The sequence below is a fragment of the Neovison vison genome, chromosome 6 (assembly GCF_020171115.1).
Source record: "Neovison vison isolate M4711 chromosome 6, ASM_NN_V1, whole genome shotgun sequence".
Taxonomy (NCBI): domain Eukaryota; kingdom Metazoa; phylum Chordata; class Mammalia; order Carnivora; family Mustelidae; genus Neogale; species Neogale vison.
In genome coordinates, this window is record NC_058096.1 from 127,482,997 (window position 1) to 127,501,598 (window position 18,602).

General features: G+C 33.0%; 1 protein-coding gene across 4 annotated transcripts in view; it reads left to right on the forward strand.

Moving 5' to 3' along the window:
• Window positions 1-18,602, forward strand: part of STAG1 (stromal antigen 1) — a 428,984-nt gene that overhangs the window by 259,499 nt on the left and 150,883 nt on the right. For all 4 annotated transcript variants that reach the window (XM_044252306.1, XM_044252305.1, XM_044252303.1 and 1 more), the window contains 3 exons: window positions 1,480-1,684; window positions 15,207-15,358; window positions 17,556-17,629. In XM_044252306.1, coding sequence (XP_044108241.1) covers window positions 1,480-1,684; window positions 15,207-15,358; window positions 17,556-17,629 — 431 coding nt within the window. The remainder of the gene's footprint in view (window positions 1-1,479; window positions 1,685-15,206; window positions 15,359-17,555; window positions 17,630-18,602) is intronic.

Consider the following 18,602-nt stretch of genomic DNA (forward strand, 5'->3'; position numbering starts at 1 on the left):
CATTCTTTCATGTTGTGAAGGAGTACTACATGGCTGAATCTCACAGTTGGTATAAAGCATGAGAAACTCTACCCTAATGAGCTTTTATGATATAGGAGGAGCAGCAGCCTCTTGAGACACCTTTGAGAAGAAGCTCTCACTTTCCTTTTACCCTCTCCCATCTAGCCCTGACACTCCTAATCTCAAGGACTGGGAAGATTCAGCCAGCCCCTTCAGTTCCTTTTTGATCTTTTTGAGGCTTAGTAACCCCCTAACACTCATACAGCACCAAAATTTTAACTACCTTTTGTGGTATTTGACCTAGTGCTAAGAGCTCTTAACCTATCTCTGCATTCTGTTCTCTTTTCTGCTATTCTTTTTTTTTTTTTCCAATTTATTTATTTTCAGAAAAACATTATTCATTATTTTTTCACCACACCCAGTGCTCCATGCAAGCTAAGTATTATACTAATTCTCTTTTCTAAGATACCAGCACAGCCCAAGCCTTCCCTCATAACCAGTTTTGTAGCAGCAGTTTGATCTAGAAGAAACAAACAGCCATAAATTGAGAATATCCAGATACTGCGTTCACAGAATTTCTCACTCTCTAACTTGTGAATTTATATTTCTCCACCAAAATGTTTTAGTCTAGAGTAGGAAACTTCTAACTAATTGGGTTCAATGTGATTTTCATGTTGTTTTTTTGGTTTGTTTTGTCTTATTTCAATTCAAATAGTTAACATACAGTGTGTTACTAATTTCAGGGTAGAATTTAGTGTTTGGCTTGTTGCATATAACACCCAATGCTCATTATATCATCTGCCCTCCTTATTGCCCATCATCCATTACCCCATCAAGTTTATGTTTTTAAACAAGGTGATGCAAACTGGTACTACCAAGAGCCATATTAGATTTCTTTTCTTTGAAAAGTTAATAAATCTGCTCTATAAAACAGTTAATAGAACATTTATAGTAAAATTGGAAGAAACAGGGTTGCAGTTTCAGGTGCAAATAATTAGTTTTGGACTTCTTAATAAAGTATTTTTGAAATTCTCATTTCTTAAAAATTCTATTTTAAAGAATTGGGAGATTCTGTGTGATAACCGAAATCCTGATTAGTTTGATCTGAATTCAATCACAAATAACATTTCCAGTCTAAACTTTCTCTTTTTTTTTTTTGTTTTTACTTTAAATTATCTCAACTAAGACCCAAATTTAACATCATCAGAACTGGTTTTTTTTTTTAATGTCAGTTTAGAATAATGAATTAAATAGTTGTTCTAAATAACAGATTTGAACATGTCATGAATTATTTAGTTGTGAAAGATCAAAAGAAACAAACAATAAATATAAAGCTATCAGTGTATCTGTGTAAGTCACCTTCAATATCTGTCCACATCTACTTCTGAGAAGAAAATGTTCCTTTATAGGTAAGAAAGAAAACTTGGATCAAATTGCTATTATATGTCAAATTTCATATGTTCTTTTTATTCCTTTTAGGACAGTGGTGATTATCCCCTTACCATGCCTGGACCTCAGTGGAAAAAATTTCGTTCAAACTTTTGTGAATTTATTGGAGTCCTGATTCGACAGTGTCAGTATAGCATAATTTATGATGAGTATATGATGGACACAGTAATCTCCCTTTTGACTGGTTTGTCGGACTCCCAGGTCAGAGCTTTTAGGCATACAAGTACCCTTGCTGGTAAGTAACCAACATTTTATTCCTTTTCATTTAGTTTTGTTAAATATGTTCTATTGCTGTTTAAGTGTATTCAGATTAAATATTTAATTACTGTGCTCCTGAAAAAATACCATCCTTTCCCTCCCCCAAATTCATCTGAATGGCTTCTGTTATCTGTTTAGGTAAGATGTATGTCTATTTAGTAACTGGCATTTGATTGCCTTGATTCAATGGGAATTGAAAATTTTTTTAGGCTAGCTGATCTGAAGAATTGATGGCTTAGTTTTCACTATTATCTAGTGAACTTCTCAGCCAAATGTATTTATTTTTTCTTGTTTCTCCATAACAAGGGAATTTCATTAATTTAGCAATTGTTCTGTTTTCCCTCAATTATTTTAACTATGCTTACCTAAAATGACTGGCTTTTTTTTTTTTCATCTATGATATAGAGCATAAACACATGTGTGTAAATAATCCCAGATTATATCCTTTTTCGTAGCAGTAACTTTGTATACATCTTACCCATTATATTGATGAACATCAGATTTAATTTCATTAATTGCATTTCATCTTCCATTTAAATTGAATTATCATTTATTGAATATATTTAAATCATTGGTTCTCAAACTTTTGCATGCATCAGAGTCATCTACAGGGCTTATTGAAACAGCTTGCATGGTCTTACCCCCAGAGTTTCACAGATTTTGGTTATGCTGATGCTGATACTTTGGGGAATATACTTTGGAAATGCGTGGTTTAAAATCTTGTCATTTTCTGGCTTAATCTATTGCCCGAAGCCAAAATGATAATATTATCTAGAATCATCCATATTTTTTTTCCCCACACCTTTTTTTTCCACCCCCCCATTTAATGTAGTTGATCTATATTTGTGTCCATTATTCTCTTAGTTACATGTCTATATGAAACAAACATGAAACACAGTTTTTCCTTATTATTAGGAAAAGAGGAAGATTGCCCAATTTTATCTTTTTTTAAAAAGGTAAAATAAAAATAGTTTATTGCTGAAAAAAATTTCTGTACAGAACAAACACCAGTTTAAATTCTTTTGAGATACCTTCTTCCTCATTATTGAGAAGAAGAGATCTTTTAAAAGGTAGTACAAATGCACTATTTATTCTTTTTAAATAATCTGCTTATTATACCTTTTTCTTTCTAATTTCATGACTTTTAGTATCTTAATTTTAGTTTGTTTTTTTTCTTTCTCTTTATATATTCCATTTAGTATTCATCTCATTTTCCTCCATGTACAGTAATGCCCATTTAGCTGGTTGTCAGATGTCAGATGCTGTAAATGCAGCAGTTTGAAATAAACAGAACTTAAACATGAGATAGAAATTGCTTCTGAATAGCCAAACTTGCTCTCATAAGAAGTTAATTTTTGTTTCATAAGACTAGAAGAGAAAAGGAAACAATAAGTGAATGAAAAGCAAATATGAAATGCTCTCCTGCTTTTAGAATTATGAAATAACAACTCATACCAAAAAGAAGACAAAAAATTTTGCTTACAATGTCAAGAAAGAAAAAATAGGGCTTCTCTGTTGGGACAGGATACTTTATTTTTCAGAGTACTTCTCTTTAATCCAGAAATCTGTGTGCATTCTGTGTAAAAAATTAAACATATGCCACATACTGTGTTTAAGAACACAAGGGAAAGAATGATGTAGAAATAAGCAGAATAGTTTTACTTTTAAAATGTCTCAGTTGCCTACAAAATGCACTTTAAAACATTTGTGTTTGTCCCCACTGCCATGTAAATGAAGTATTACTGTATTTTACTGACCTCACAGTGTATTTTACTGACTTCATTTTACCTCCTAACCATTGGCCCATTTTCAGTGGCTTTTATTATTGTATTGTTTTCTCTGTATTTATCCTTCTGGCAATCTATATTTGCTAGTTTTACATTTACTTAAATATATTTTAATTATACCTTTTCTCCTGTTCCTTTTGAGTTGTGTAGCTTCCTGCTCCTTCTAGTGCCTTTCTGCTTTTCTTTTCCCACAGTTTACCTGTGATCATGATAGCTCTTAAACTGCTTGATAAATTTCATTTTGTTTTCACTTATACTCTTTGTATATCAACATCTAGCCTATATGAATCTGAAGTTATTTTAAAAAATTAGATACCAAGAAAAATGGAAAGAAATCAACTTTACGTTTATTCTGATTTTTTAGAAATGGTAACTTATTTTTCAGGTTATTTTCAAATTTATTTCAAAATATTACTATAATTGCTATGTGTCTGTATTCATGATCATATCTTCCAAGGCTCAGTTTCATCAAATGTGGGACTTAGTCACCTGTCCTTCAACTAAACACAGAGATTTTGCTGAGTACTTAAGTCCAGACTAGATAATAACTATCCATATTTTCAAGGGTTTTTTTTTTTTTTCCCTCATCTTTGCCCTCCTCTCTGTTTTTTTTTTTTTAATGGTATGTATGCAAGGGGTAGATTAAAAGATAATCATTTTTATTCACTTTGCAGGACAAGTCTTGGGGACTAGATAAAATGGGCAGGAACATTTAATCCTCTGCTTCAAAGACTATGTGCATGGACAGTTACAAGGCAGTTATTGCCAGATATGATTATCGGCTTTGGAATAAAATGCTCCTTCACATTGCTTATATCTTAGCTGAGAAGAGAGACAATCAGGTTAGTTGTTCTGTAGGGTACAGATGTGATGAGTTCCAGAGCTTCATAAGTCATCAGAGTGGTCTTATCAGTAGTACTTTTAATTGGTTTTCCAAATAACTCATTTTCTTATTCAGTTATTTAATGTATCCCTATTGTCAGTGTTTATGCATTGCATTTAATTGTGTACTTTTACCATATTTTTATTAAAAATTCATTATTCAGTAGTTTTTTAGCTCTGTTTATTCTACAGTTCATAGTAGTCTCATTTTCCACTGGAGGTAAATTGTGTTTCCCCTTTTTTTTGGAATTCTTTTTTTCATTAAACTGAAACAGACTGTTAGCTGTTACGTTTTATATTTTCCTTATTTTATTTTTTCTGTTCCCTTATTTGGAATTTTAAAACATACTCTCCCATTTGTTTGACTTTGTGTTTCACATTGTAGTACAATTTTCATTAACTATCAATCTTTAGAATTAAAAACCCATATTTCTGTTCCAAATAGTTATCTCAGTTGGACATATTGTGCATATAATTAAATAAGTAACATTTTGTCATTATTTTTGGTGTATTTAGAATCTGAGACTGAGCATATTTTACTCCCCATTTTGATGAAATTTTCATGAGGAAATAGTCTCTGTTTTTCCCCAAGGTCAAAATTAGATAGGATTCCCTTTGTTCTACCATTTTGTTGTTTCGTATTATGAAGACCATTCTACTCTCAAAGAGTCTATTTTTTAAATCTGTAAATTATTTTTTAATGAATTTTTTTTAAGATTTTACTTATTTATTTGACAAAGAGAAAGAGATCACAAATCGGCAGAGAGAGAAAGGGGGAAGTAGGCTTCCCGCTGAGCAGAGAGCTCCATGCAGGGCTCCATCCCAGAACCCTGAGATCATGACCTGAGCCAAAGGGAGAGGCTTAACCCACTGAGCCAGCCACCAAAGCGCCCCTATAGTTAAATTTTTTTAGACATTTGATTGAAAAATGTATGCCAGTACTTTACAGAGTGTTAATTTTAAATTTCTGTTAGATGGCAATTTGCAAGATAAGTAATGTTGATTTAACTTTTTTATTTTTTGCTGTTTTCTCACCTATATAATTTTCTATGTTATAAATTAATATTGACTGCCACTCACTATTAAAGTGGAAATACTAATTTGAACAAAGGGGGATTAAGAATACAAAAATTGTATTAATAGCGTGGTGATTGACTTTAATTTTTTCTAAAGCGAATTCTGAGAAAATTAGAAAATGTGGTTAAGGTAATCATGTGACAGTAAGGTGGCCTCAGTATGCCGGTAAGCCAGTTTTCATCATAGTTAATTATAGGTCACTCTCAGACTCTTAAGGGAGTAAACATTTCTTTATACATTATTGTTTAACATTATCATGTTTACATATGGTTGACTTTATATTGATACATAATTCATTGTTGATTAATATCAGAACCTCTGGACTTTTTTAGTCTGAGGAAAGATACTTTATATGAAATTGTTTTGATCTCCAGCCATAGACTGAAAATGATTTTACTTTAGTAAATTGGCATCTTTTCTTTGGCTCTCAGTTGCTAAAACCGTAAAATAAAGTGTTTCTAAAAAATGGATTCTGTGCCAAACTGTCCAGATCATATCCCTTACTTGCCTTTTATTAGTTGTGTAATTTGGACAAATCCTTAATTTACCCGGCCTCATTTTATGTACATGCAAAGGGAGGAAGATCATGATAGCTATCTCATGAAGAGAGCATGGACTAATATCTGACATTTAGTAAGCTGCTCCTATTACCTTGTAATGACAAGAAGAACTAATAGTGTTGGTATTGTTTCACTTCATTCATGTTTTTACTCAGAATTTATTGAGCACCTACTCTATTTTAGTAATAAAAGACATTACAAGTGGGGAAATAAGAAACAAATTAGATGTTTAAAAAACTACTATTAAGAAAACTAATAGCATGTGTTTTCATTTTACTTATTTTTTAGCTCATAGGTCCCACATTCTATTTATTAAATTCAATTAAGTATTTTGTAACTTTTGACTAGACAGAATATTTTTGGTTTCTGTGGTTAGGGCTTGAAAAATTTAGGTCAATCGGGTGTCATCAAAAAAAGGACTATAAAGTGTAGATAATCTCTTCTCCTTCATTTTTTTCTTGTTTCTTTTTAAAAAGTTCTTCTAAAGTCTTTCTCATTGCTTTATACTATTACTGTTGCTTTTTTTGTTTGTTTTTCTCTATCACTTTTGTTTTCGTACTTCTCCTCTAGAGAAGTTTTCTTCTCTACTTTGTAGTTTTCCAGGATTTGTATAGAGTAGACTTTAGGGTTCTCATGGGATTAATGCTCAGTAATTACCAAATTCATGAATGCCATCTATAACTTTACCTATAAAAGGCAATTATGTAAATTTTTAAATATTTATTTCTAATATGTAAATGTAGGTATCTATAGAAATTTGTTAAGTTTTCTTGTTTAAAGAACCTTTTTTTTTTTTCATTTTTAGATCTATCTCTTTCTTTATCAAGTATGAAAATTAGCTTTCTTTTGGGGGCCTGCTTTTATAAAGAAATCATGATTTTAAAATCACTCTACAAACATTGCATATCTTTTATTCATTAGCTTTTGAGCTTAGACAAATAACTTCTGTGCCTCACTTTTTTCCTCTGTATACTATTAATCCTGTATACTATTAATACTAATAGTCCTGACACATAGGAATATAAAGCTTCAATGAGTTCCTGTTAAATGCTTAACATTTACAAATCACTTGTAATTGTCTGATATTCTAACTAAAATAGAATGACAAAGCTTACTTTGCTTAGTTCTAAAGAAGGCAGAGAAATTGAGAAAACTTTTTGTATGCTTTTCACTAACATATCCATATTGTACATTAAACATTTTCTGTGCATATAAAATTACTATACTGATTATTATAGAGTATTGAGAAAAGGAGAGAAGTACAAAAATATAAATTAGCCATAATTATACTACCTCATCATTTTGCCCAGAACATGTTTGTCATTTCTTTTAAGTTTTTTCTCATATGCATATTCATGAGGATTTTTTTATGAGGATTTTTAAAATTTTAAAACAAATAATAGTATCAATTTTATAGCATGCATTTTTTGTGCTTTTGATTATTTATAATCATGTCTGATATGGCAGGTTCATTTTCTACAATCAAGATGTCCTTTAAATTATTTAACTTTTCTACCATCGTTTAGATCCTTTGTCTTTTTTTGGAGTCCCTGTCATCTTTTGCTTTCTTTCTTAATTTATTCTCTCCTTTTTAGTTAGCCTATTCTTTGATCAGGGGTTTGGGGGAAGTATGTATTTGAGATTTTACATGCCTGAAAAGTAATTACATCCTCATGCTTCATTTTCTTCAAAGATTTTCCTCTAGTTTCCAGTGTTTTCTCCTGAGAAGTCCAATGCTGTTTCAACTTCAGATTCTGATCCTGTTTCTTGTCTTTGTATGCTTCAAAATTTTTTCTTTTCTTGGTGTTTTGAAATATCATGGTGATACACCCTGATGTGTATATGTATTTTTTTTCCCGTTCATTATGCTTGGCACTTTTTGTTGAATATCCGTTGCTTGGTTGTTAGTCTCTTGAGGTTGGTCTTTTTTTAAACATTGTTTCATGGATTTAATGTCTTCTCTTATCTCTTTGATAATGTTAATTATTACTCTGAAGTTTTTTTCAGCTCCCTACTCTTCTGATCTCTGCTCTTTCCTTCTCTTTCATGCTGGAAACTTACCTCAAATATCTGTTTCTTGGTTCTCTACTCTTGCTGAGTGAGACACTGAAAAGGCAATTATCAGAGAAGGGAGGACGTGGGACGCGGGGAGGTAGAGAGAGAGGGGAGAATGTGTTGTGTTTGACAGGATGAGGCAGTGGTCTGTGTCTTCTTTGGTGAGCTTCGCTGTAAGGCAGTCCTGTCATCGGCTATAGTTCCTTTAGTAACTATAGTTTTCATTGTAAAAACTATAGTTTTCGTTATAGACCCTAAACCGTAGGTATTCATAGTTATTTTCCCCAGGGAAGTTTACCTTCTTTGAAGAAAGATCTTTCAATCTGCTAAAGTTTAGTTTCTCTTTACCATTCGGGAATTGGGCAGGGTGAAACAGCATCCAGCGCAGTCTGTACTTCACATGTATCCCTCTCCTGTATCTGATAATTCCAAGTTTCTGGCTCATTTTATTGAGAGAGTAAACTTTCTGGGCTTCCAAGATTGGTGTGTGGTGGAAAAACTCCTTGACTGCCTAAGTAGGAGTAGAGGCTTAAGGTTTTAATTACTTATTGTACAAACATTGAAATAATACTCTTTTGAGACTTTACCTCCCTCCATCTTCTGTGGAACCTTTTATTTGTAATTCCTGAACACTTCTGGGTTCTGCAGAGCAAAATCGTTTTTTAATTTTTCTTTTAGATACACATAGTTGTAATTCCTTTTTTGACAATTTGGTTTGATTTGTACGCTCTGCTCATCCTTATGCTTCCCATGTACATATATTAATATATTATGGTTTGTGTTTACAAGTATTTTTCTTAATTTATTGAAGATGAAATTTGTTTTTTCTTTGTTATTTTGGTTGGGTTTTTAAGAGATAGAGGAATTGGTTAAATCTCTGTCATTTTTGGGTACTGGCTGGCTCAGTCAGTAGAGCATGTGACTTGATCTTGGGGTTTGAACTCAAGCCACATATTGGGCACAGAGTTTACTTAAATATAAAATTAAAAATTTTTAAAAACCCTTGATCATTTGGAAAGTGGATGTCTATTACAATCCTTTGTATTTGTGAAAATAAGTTTTTTAAAACTAAAGGAATAGAATCACCCCTCTTTTAAAAACATAGTTTGTCCCATTATCAAACATATTTCTATGGAGTACAGTGATGGTTTTCAAAAGTATACTAAGTATCTTAAATATCAATGAAGTGTTTTAGTTTTCACTTTTATATTTAGGAACTCATAAATGTAAATTGTTGGATATTGATTAAAAGAGTCTACAATCTTAATTTCAACCATTCCATTTGCCAGTAACCACTTCTTTCTGTTTCAGTGTTTTTCTTTCATGTTCCCAATTCCAGTATAGTTTTTCTTCTGTTGGGACTTTAAATCCTTTGATACTATATTTTTAGTGTTCTTCACACCCTTCATATCTTTACTTCCTGTACTTTCCTAGCTTAAATCCTTTCATCCTGATTTATTATAATCATGTCCTTCTTCATACCCTCAATATCCTTGCTTCTTTTTTCCCTCCATCATACCTCCTTGGAAAACCCTGTCCTCCCCATACTGCTCCATACCTGCACCAGAGCATCTGAAAGTGACTGAAGAAAAACACATAATCATATTGGCTAGACTTTAGATTTTTCTCATAAGTGGGACTTTAATGTTGCCTAGCAGCCCTGTTATTCTACTACATAGATATTCCTACTTTGTTACAAAATTATCTCATACCTTCTTTTCAAACTTGTAACACCTCCTGTTCTCTTTTTTTCACACTTAGCTGATTGTTTTTGCTTCCTTAATAGAGACAACAGAGAATTCTTCAAGGATTAAACCTACTTATCCAGGTGCAGCTGTACCCCTATACTCTACTTTTTCTATCAGAGTTACCTCTAAGGTTGGTCCTTACTCTTGTCTAATAGATCTGACCCCTGGTCTCCACCTCAAGAACGTTGCTCTTCGGATTGTTTTCTCTCTACTGACTTCAGTTTCCCCACTTATATGAGATAATTCTTATCATTATACTAATATACTCTGTTAGCTCTTATCTTTAGAAACATTCTCTCTTGATTAAGGCTCTCCAGAGACACAGAACCAATAGGAGATATACTTACTTCCTGATACACACACACACACATACATACCCAGATATGTCTATCTTGTATATATGTATATACCAAGATATATTTGAGGAGAGGGAGTTTTATTTCAAGGAGTTGGCTCACACAATTGTGAGAGCTGGCAAATTTGAAATCTGTAGGGTAGAACAGCAGGCTAGAAATAGGCTGGAGTTGTACAGTCCTGAGGCAGAAATTGCTTCTCCAGGAAACTTCAGTATTTTGTTCTTAAAGTAGTCAAGTAACTAGATGAAACCCAGCACATTGAGGGTAATTTCTTCTGCTTAAAACCAACGGACTATAGATGGTAACAATGTCTACAAAATACCTTCACGTTAACGCCTGGATTAGCATTTGATTAAATAACTGGATACTGTAGCCCAGCCAGGTTGACATATAAGATTGACGATTACAACCTCCCTTGTTTCCTCATGCCCTTCTAGTTACATTCCCTACATTTTCTTTATGATAAATCTCAACTGTTTCTATTCACTCTCTTACTCTCCTCCTATTCTGTTTTAAACCCACTCCAGTCAGTTTTCTATTTCTGCCATATCACTGTCTTTGCTCTTGATTTGTCAGCAATTACCTTCTTACTGTCCAAATCACAGGGAATCTCCCAGATGTCATATTTTCTCTTTCAGTAGACATAGATACTTCTTCCTTCTTGAATCACTATCTTCACTTGTTTCTGGAATACACAGTGTCACAGTGCATCTTAGAAAGCTAAACTGTAAATATTGAACTATCTCAAAACTCAATCTTTAGACCCTTTAATCTTTTCTGTCTTTATTCACTCCTTAGTGCGTAAAGTAAAAACCAATTCCATAGTTTTATTATTTTTATCAAAAAATAATGATAGTGGAAGAGGTAATATAGTCATATGATTTAAAATTCAAAATAAAAAAACTCTGTGGTAAAATGTCATTCTTCCATCCATAGCTCTCAAACATCAAATTCTCTTCCTTGAAGACAACCAGTTGCCAGTCTCATATATTTTTTCTGAAGATTATGAATATAATAGCACATAACATACTCAGTGAGAGGCATTATGGTGTAGTGCCTAAGAACTTGGTCTATGGAGCACGACTGCCTGTAATCAAATTCTGTCTCTGCCAGTTACTGGCTATGTAACTGGCAAGTCTCATAGCTAATCTGGGGCTCAGTTTTCTTCTGTGTACAAAAGGAACATTTAAAATACACTTGACAGAGTTGTGAGATATATGATAAGTATGTGTAAAGAGCTTAGAAGAGTGACTGATACATAAAAATAAATAGGACATTCCTTCTTTTTGCATAAATGATAGCATAATATACATACTGACAGGCATCTTGCTTTTTTTTTAATCGACAAATATCTTGGTGGGCTTTTCTTTTCAGCACAAAAATTATGCCTCGTTTTTTCTAATGGCTGAATAGTTATTCATTGGATGGATGTACTGTCTAGTTTTAAGGCTCTAAAGAACAATGTCTTTGGTGATGGCTTCCAGATGTATAGCTATTGGATGTTTCCACTTAGATATCTAATAAGCACAAAGCTTTTTAGTTATCCTTGCCTTTTCTTTTTATCTTATATACTACATTCTAATCTATCATGGTTTTTTTTTTTTTTAGCTCTACCTTCAGAATCTCTACCTATTGCAGTCACTTTATTCTCTGCCTGCATTGCTGTAGTGAGCTGCTCAAATCCAGCAACTTGAGAATCATCATTGTAAACTTCTGGCAAAATAATTTTCAGCTTTCAGTGTTCTTCCATGTGGTCGCCTTTCTTCCACTTTTACTCTTCTGTAATCTGTTCACACAGCAGTTTTAAATCTAAATCAGACTGTTTGCCATTCACATCGTATTTTCCAGTGGGTCTTTCCTCATTTAAATTTAATTCCTGAGTTCTAACTAGATCCTAGTAGAACTTTTATAACCTGGCCTCTTGATTTCTTCCTTACCCTTACTTCCTGCCTCTACCTGTTTCTGTGTTTCAGCCACACTAAATCCCTTGCTCTCTTATGAGTGCTCTCCTTATAACATTTTATCTCATAACCTCTGTACCTTTTATTCCCTCTGCCTGGAGCACTGTTCTGTCATATGATCACATGCTCATTCCCTCACTTAATCTCATATGTGAGCTCCGCAAAGTCACAGTCACAAGCTGCCTGACTACACTTTTTACTCTCTAACGTTTTAATCATATTTTTAATGATTTTTATCATATTTTAAATATGATTTTTTAAAAATCATATTTTTAGAAAATTATACTGTATTTTTCTTTATAGATTTTTCATTAACTTTTTTCATTTGTATATTCTATAATTGTTTGCTGTCGCTCCACCCTAGAATATAATAATTATGAGGGTAGGTACTCTCTTGTCTCATTCACTTTTGTACTTCTAATATGTAGAACAGTGCTAAGTACATATTGGATTGATAAATGATTGAAGAAGCACTAAATAACTGTTTATTGAACTCTCTGTGGTAAAAGGCTAGTTTTTTAATTACCAGTCTGTCACAACCTAATAGTTTTGTGAAATGCAATAAACTGAAGTATATGTTTCTCAGTATCATTTTAATATTAAAGTCAATAGACATGAGATCACTGTCAGATTGCTATAAAAGTTTCTAAAAGCTTACTTTCATGTTTGTACTGATAATAAGCTGTTAACTGACTATTCATTGTCTGCACCCATTTGTGGACCATATTATGGGTAGTACAACACTAAAACAAGTTTGCCATTCTGTAGTTGGCATTTAAAAAAGACAGTGGCACAGAATCCAGGCAGAATTCTTGTAGGATTATTAATTTTTAAAATAGTTCCTTTAGTAATATCAGAAGAATTAAATTGGTGCTCCCTCTATGCTGGAAGGAGCCTTTTTCAATGGACTCAGACATTACAATTCCGATGTTATGTCTATGTCATTAAATTAGAAGTCTCAGGGCGCCTGGGTGGCTCAGGCATTAAGCATCTGCCTTTGGCTCAGGTCATGATCCCAGGTTTCTGGGATCAAGCCCCACGTCAGGTTCCCTGCTCAGCGGGAAGCCTACTCCTCCTTCTCCTACTCTACCTGCTTGTGTTCCCTCTCTGGCTGTCTCTCTCTCTCTGTCTACATACATACATACATTAAAAAATAAATAAGTAAATCTGTCTTTAAAAATTTTCTTAGAATTCTCTCTTTGGTAACTTTAATTGCTAAAATGTTGGTATGTGAAATGAAAATTCAGCAAAGTTTAAGTTTTTACAGATCAATAAGCAGTGCTCTCTCCTATCTAATACTTGTGTGAAAATTTATGGATCATTTGCTTTTCTGTTTTAGTATGTTGATTTTTTATGTTTATACATCTAGGATGGGAAGAGGTTAATTACAATGGCCGTTGAAGTATGGGATTTGGGTTCACAAGGAGATATATAGCTAAAAGCAAAAGTCTCTTTGTTTAAAAAAAGATTTCATTTATTTGGGAGAGAGGAAGAGTGCCCATGCATGTGAAAGTTGGGAGGAGGGTCAGAGGGAGAAGGAGAAGCAGACTGCCAGCTGAGCAGAGAGCCCAATGCAGGGTTTGATCGCAGGACCCCAAGATCATGACCTTAGCCGAAGGTAGACACTTAACCAACTGAGCCACCCAGGCTCCCCAAAAGCAAAGGGGATCTAGAAGTATGTACTGAATTAAGCTCCATTGGGTATGATTTTGTATGTTCAGGGCAAACTCTGTTACACTATTATTCCTAACTTGAGTAAGGTGAATGCCGTATATCCCTCCTATCTTTGAGCTATTCTCCTTTTTTATACAGATTAATTTAAAAAGTACTTTTAACTTTCATAGTAGCATCAAATATCCTATTGACAATGTATAAAACGTAGTATCGTTAGCCTGTATTTTGAAAGACTGTTTCTTAGTTTACTATATTGAGACACTGTATATTAGGAAAAACAAAAATTTATTAAGTGTATTTTAAGTGGACACTAACTTAAATACATTTGTTTACATCTTGTTTTACATTTTAGCTTAAAGGCAGTAATCACTATTAAAATGGAGTTGGCAAATTGTAAGTGTGCATAGATGATAGATATAGATAGTATTCTGTATATTTATGTGTGTAATTAAAGGGAAATAGTGAAGTTTTAAGAGAAATGCATGTTCATATATAGTTATGGATATGTTTGCAGATAAGTAGATCAGTATTCCAAAACACTGATCGTTTCATTTTTTCTTAATGTACATTCATTCATATTTGCAGATAAATAAATAACCTAGAAGAAAAAAAAGGCAAGTTACTTTACTTGCACAAACTCTTATTTTTTTACCGATATTTTCTACACTATCACCATTTCAATAATGAAAATAAATATGAATAGAGAAAAGTTTAAGGTTTGTGTCATACCTGTTTCTCAGATGACTTGAAATAGAAGTTTGAAAATATTTAAAGATTTGCAAATATAAGTGAACATTTAAAAGTACATTGACACTGTGGGAAAAATAGGTCAACCAGAAGTTCACAGTGTACATTTTTAATTAATGAGTTTGGTAGGATCTGTATTTCAGAGTTTGGAGGTTATGCCATCCACTGAGGTGAGGAACAGCAGGCAGAGAGCCGTCTTTCTGGGTAAAGATCATGAATTGATTGTAAACATCAAAGGCATCTTTGAAGTGTCTGAGTTAAAGGTATTAAAGAAGCAATTGTATATACACAGAATTTGTGGTGAGACTAGAGTTCTAATAGGCTTGCTTAGTATGTCCTCACTAAAGTAAGCATATTTGAGGGTGGAGAAGAGGGGTTGTTAAATCTTTCTTGCTGATAGTTTGAGGCTGTTTTTAAGTGGGAAGTGCCAATGAGCCAAGCTATAGAGACACTGAGGCAAAGAAAATTATCTTGCAGCCTAAGATGATGACTTTATTTCTATAAAGTAAGTTTCTTTTTTTTATTGTGACTGAGTCGTAAACATAGAAACTGACTAGTTTCTTTCCTTCATCCGTTTCCATTATAAATTTGTAATCTTACGGATGAAGGTCTGATTAATGGGTGAATACCATAATATTCCTTTATTTCATAGCCATGAAGCTCATGACTGCATTGGTGAATGTTGCCTTAAACCTCAGTATTCATCAGGATAATACACAAAGACAATATGAAGCTGAGAGAAATAAAATGATTGGGAAGAGAGCCAATGAAAGGTTGGAGTTACTTCTTCAGAAACGCAAAGAGGTAAGTTTCATGTTTCGTATTCTCTATAAAAAGGTGTATGTGTATTTTTAATCTTATTTATATAAGTTAGATTATGTAATCTCATACTTTTCAAATTAACCTGGAACGTTCAGCCAGTGATTATCTGAGTGCTGTCTGAGTGCTTTCTCCATGACTTTCATGTGTGTCTGTCTCTATATTTATTCTTTCTTTAAAGACACCAATCATACTGGATTTGGAGCCCACCTTACTCCAGAATGACCCCATCTTAACTAATTATATCTGCAGAAGAAAATCCTAAAACAGTCCTCCTTTCGAAAGAAGATAGTCTGGGGGTTAGGTAACTGAGGATATCAGGGTATGAGTTCAGGAAACTTAATAAATACTAAGGTCAGAGCTGGGGATCATTTCCAAAAGAAGGCCAAAGACTATTTATTAGTTAATAAATAAGGAATTCCTATGAATAAGGTTGGTTCCAGGTTTATACTGAAATTTCCATATATATGCTGAAAGTGTTTCAAACTAGCTTTTTAGTAGGTAACAGTTTTATTTGCCCATTAGGAAATAAAATTTTAAATCTAGAGTATTAGTCTGTATTTTAACTAGAAAAAAGAATAATACCTTATTGCTGCATATAAATTATCAATGAATAATGGGTTATAATAGACATCAGGAAACAGCAAACCTATGCCTAAATTATTGCCCATACTGTATGAGGGTGTTAAGATTGCTATCACAGATACCACAAACTGAGTGGCTCACAGAACAGAAATTTATCATCTCACAGTTTTGTAAGCTAGAAGTTGAAGATAACGCCAGTTTCTCCATGACTTTATGTGTGTTTGTCTCTAAATTTCTCCTTTCTATAAAGATACCAATCATCTTGGATTGGAGGCCCACCGTATTCTAGAATGACACCATCTGAACTAATTACTTTTGCCACAATCCTATTTTCAAGTAAGGTTTGAGATGTACTAGGGCATCAGGACTTCCATTATATGGATTTCTAAGGAACACAGTTAAAATCATACATACCACACTTGAAATATTGTGAAAGTAAATTTTGGAATTGTGCATCAGTAAGTACTACTAACCAAACTGTATGCCTCTTATGAATTAATTTTTTATGTAATAAATACAGCAAAAGTAATTTTTAAAACTTACAGTATGATATAGTAATTTGATGGTTTAATATGTAAGTATTCCTAATCTTATTTCCATAAACCTAAAATAAAGCATACAGCAAAAGAGTAAGTCAGAAAGTATTTTATTCTCACATTCTTATATGTAATAAAAGCAAATATTTCCTTTTTTTTTTTTTTTCTTTTTAAAGATTTGTTTATTTATTTGACAGAGAGAGAAAGAGCACAAGTAGGCAGAGCAGCAGGGAGAGGGAGAAGCAAGCTCTCCACTGAGCAGGGAGCCCGATGCAGGACTGGATCCCAGGACCCTGGGATCATGACCTGAGCCGAGGGCAGCCACTTAACCGACTGAGACACCGGGGCGCGCATAAAAGCAAATACTTCACTGAGTATTACTACAAAACAAAGTATAATAAGAAATACCACTTGGGATATAATTTTGTATCAGTGCTGTTATTCCTGTTGAGCAGTGAATAAGCTCAAGCTTTAATTCTAATCAGTAGTATTGCCTGAATTTTTTATCATTGCTGAACTGTTTAATTGTGTTGCTGCATTCCACCACTAATGGCAAAGATCCTTCCTATCTTCTGCTATGCCATCTATATTGGGAACTTGACCTACTCTTAGTTATGGACTTAACATTTGGAGAGTACTATTTGGATACTTCAGATAGAATAGTAAGTTTCTTTAACAGTGGCAAATATCATAATTAAGGCTGACCTATTACCAAGAGAGGCAAAACAAGCCAGGGACCTGACTTTGTTGGAAGAGGTATAGAAATTGAAGCTTTTTCCCAAAGCAGGTCATATTTTGGGGATTGGAATCTGGCCACAGTTAGCCACACCACTCCTTGTTAGTCATTGCGTGTATATGTAAAGAGAGACAAAGAGGTTCTAAAGTCAGTATAGTAAAGCTGTTGAAGTAATAAAAGAGTACTCGTAATTTCTGACATCTGTTGAAGAAAGTTAGAAAAAGCATTGATAATTACCAAGAACGAGAAGAACCAGAAATTAAAAATAACTGAAACTGTACATTTCAGATAAAATCAGGACTTAATTTTTTTCTTTTCATTTCAGCTACAGGAAAACCAGGATGAAATTGAAAATATGATGAACTCTATTTTTAAGGGTATATTTGTTCATAGATACCGGTAAGGAATTTTATAAATCACTCTAGATTTTTCACTTAAATAATTGATTGCTTCTTTGTAGTCCTAGGTAATTATAAAAATATGAAACTCCCTAATTACTTGCTTTGTTTTCTGGTAAATAGTTTTGTCTATAAAGGCTAAATAAATATCATACTGTTGTTGTAAGGAAATTGTATCACTACCACACTCTTGCAAATTCAGAACATAACAGAGGCATTCAATGTACTTACATTTGTACTAATGGAATAGTAATTAATATGATATTATAAAGTTAATATGGCCTTAGGAAAATGTGACTGTTTTGGTGTTTGAAAAAAAAATTAATACCCTACTTCATGCCTGTGATACTCCTCTTGTTCTGTGGTCAAATTAACCCAACAGTCTTTTAAAAATAGCTCTGTGACAGAAAAGGGCACCTCTATAAATAATCAAGAGCTCTTCTGTACCTTTAGCTATACAGATGAAAATAGAAACAAAGCATTTACAAAGTATTCTTGTCATATTCCATGACAAACACGTTTAGTATATCTTCCTCTGAATTTTAAGATTACTAATACATTATTGAACAGCGTATTTCACAATGAATGAATCATATACATATACTCATTACTTTCTGTTAATTAGGCATGATAGGATATGATATGTTTAGGTAGATAGACACAGATAATAGAAGAACTATTTTTAGACACATTTGAGATTTTAACTGGCCAGTTAATTTGAAGTTAGTTAAAACAAGGATATCTATTTTTTAAAAAAGAAAAAATGTAATTTTGATATTTTAACTTAAACATTTTGTTTTAATTCAAAACATAAAAGGATGTTTTGATCTTGGTGTTGATTCAAAGAAGAATAAAACGTTAACTCAAAAAGATATATGCACCCCTGTGTTCTTTGCAACATTATTTATTACAGCCAAGATATGCAAACAACTAATAGATGGATGAGTGGATAAAGAAATTGTATATGTGCTTGT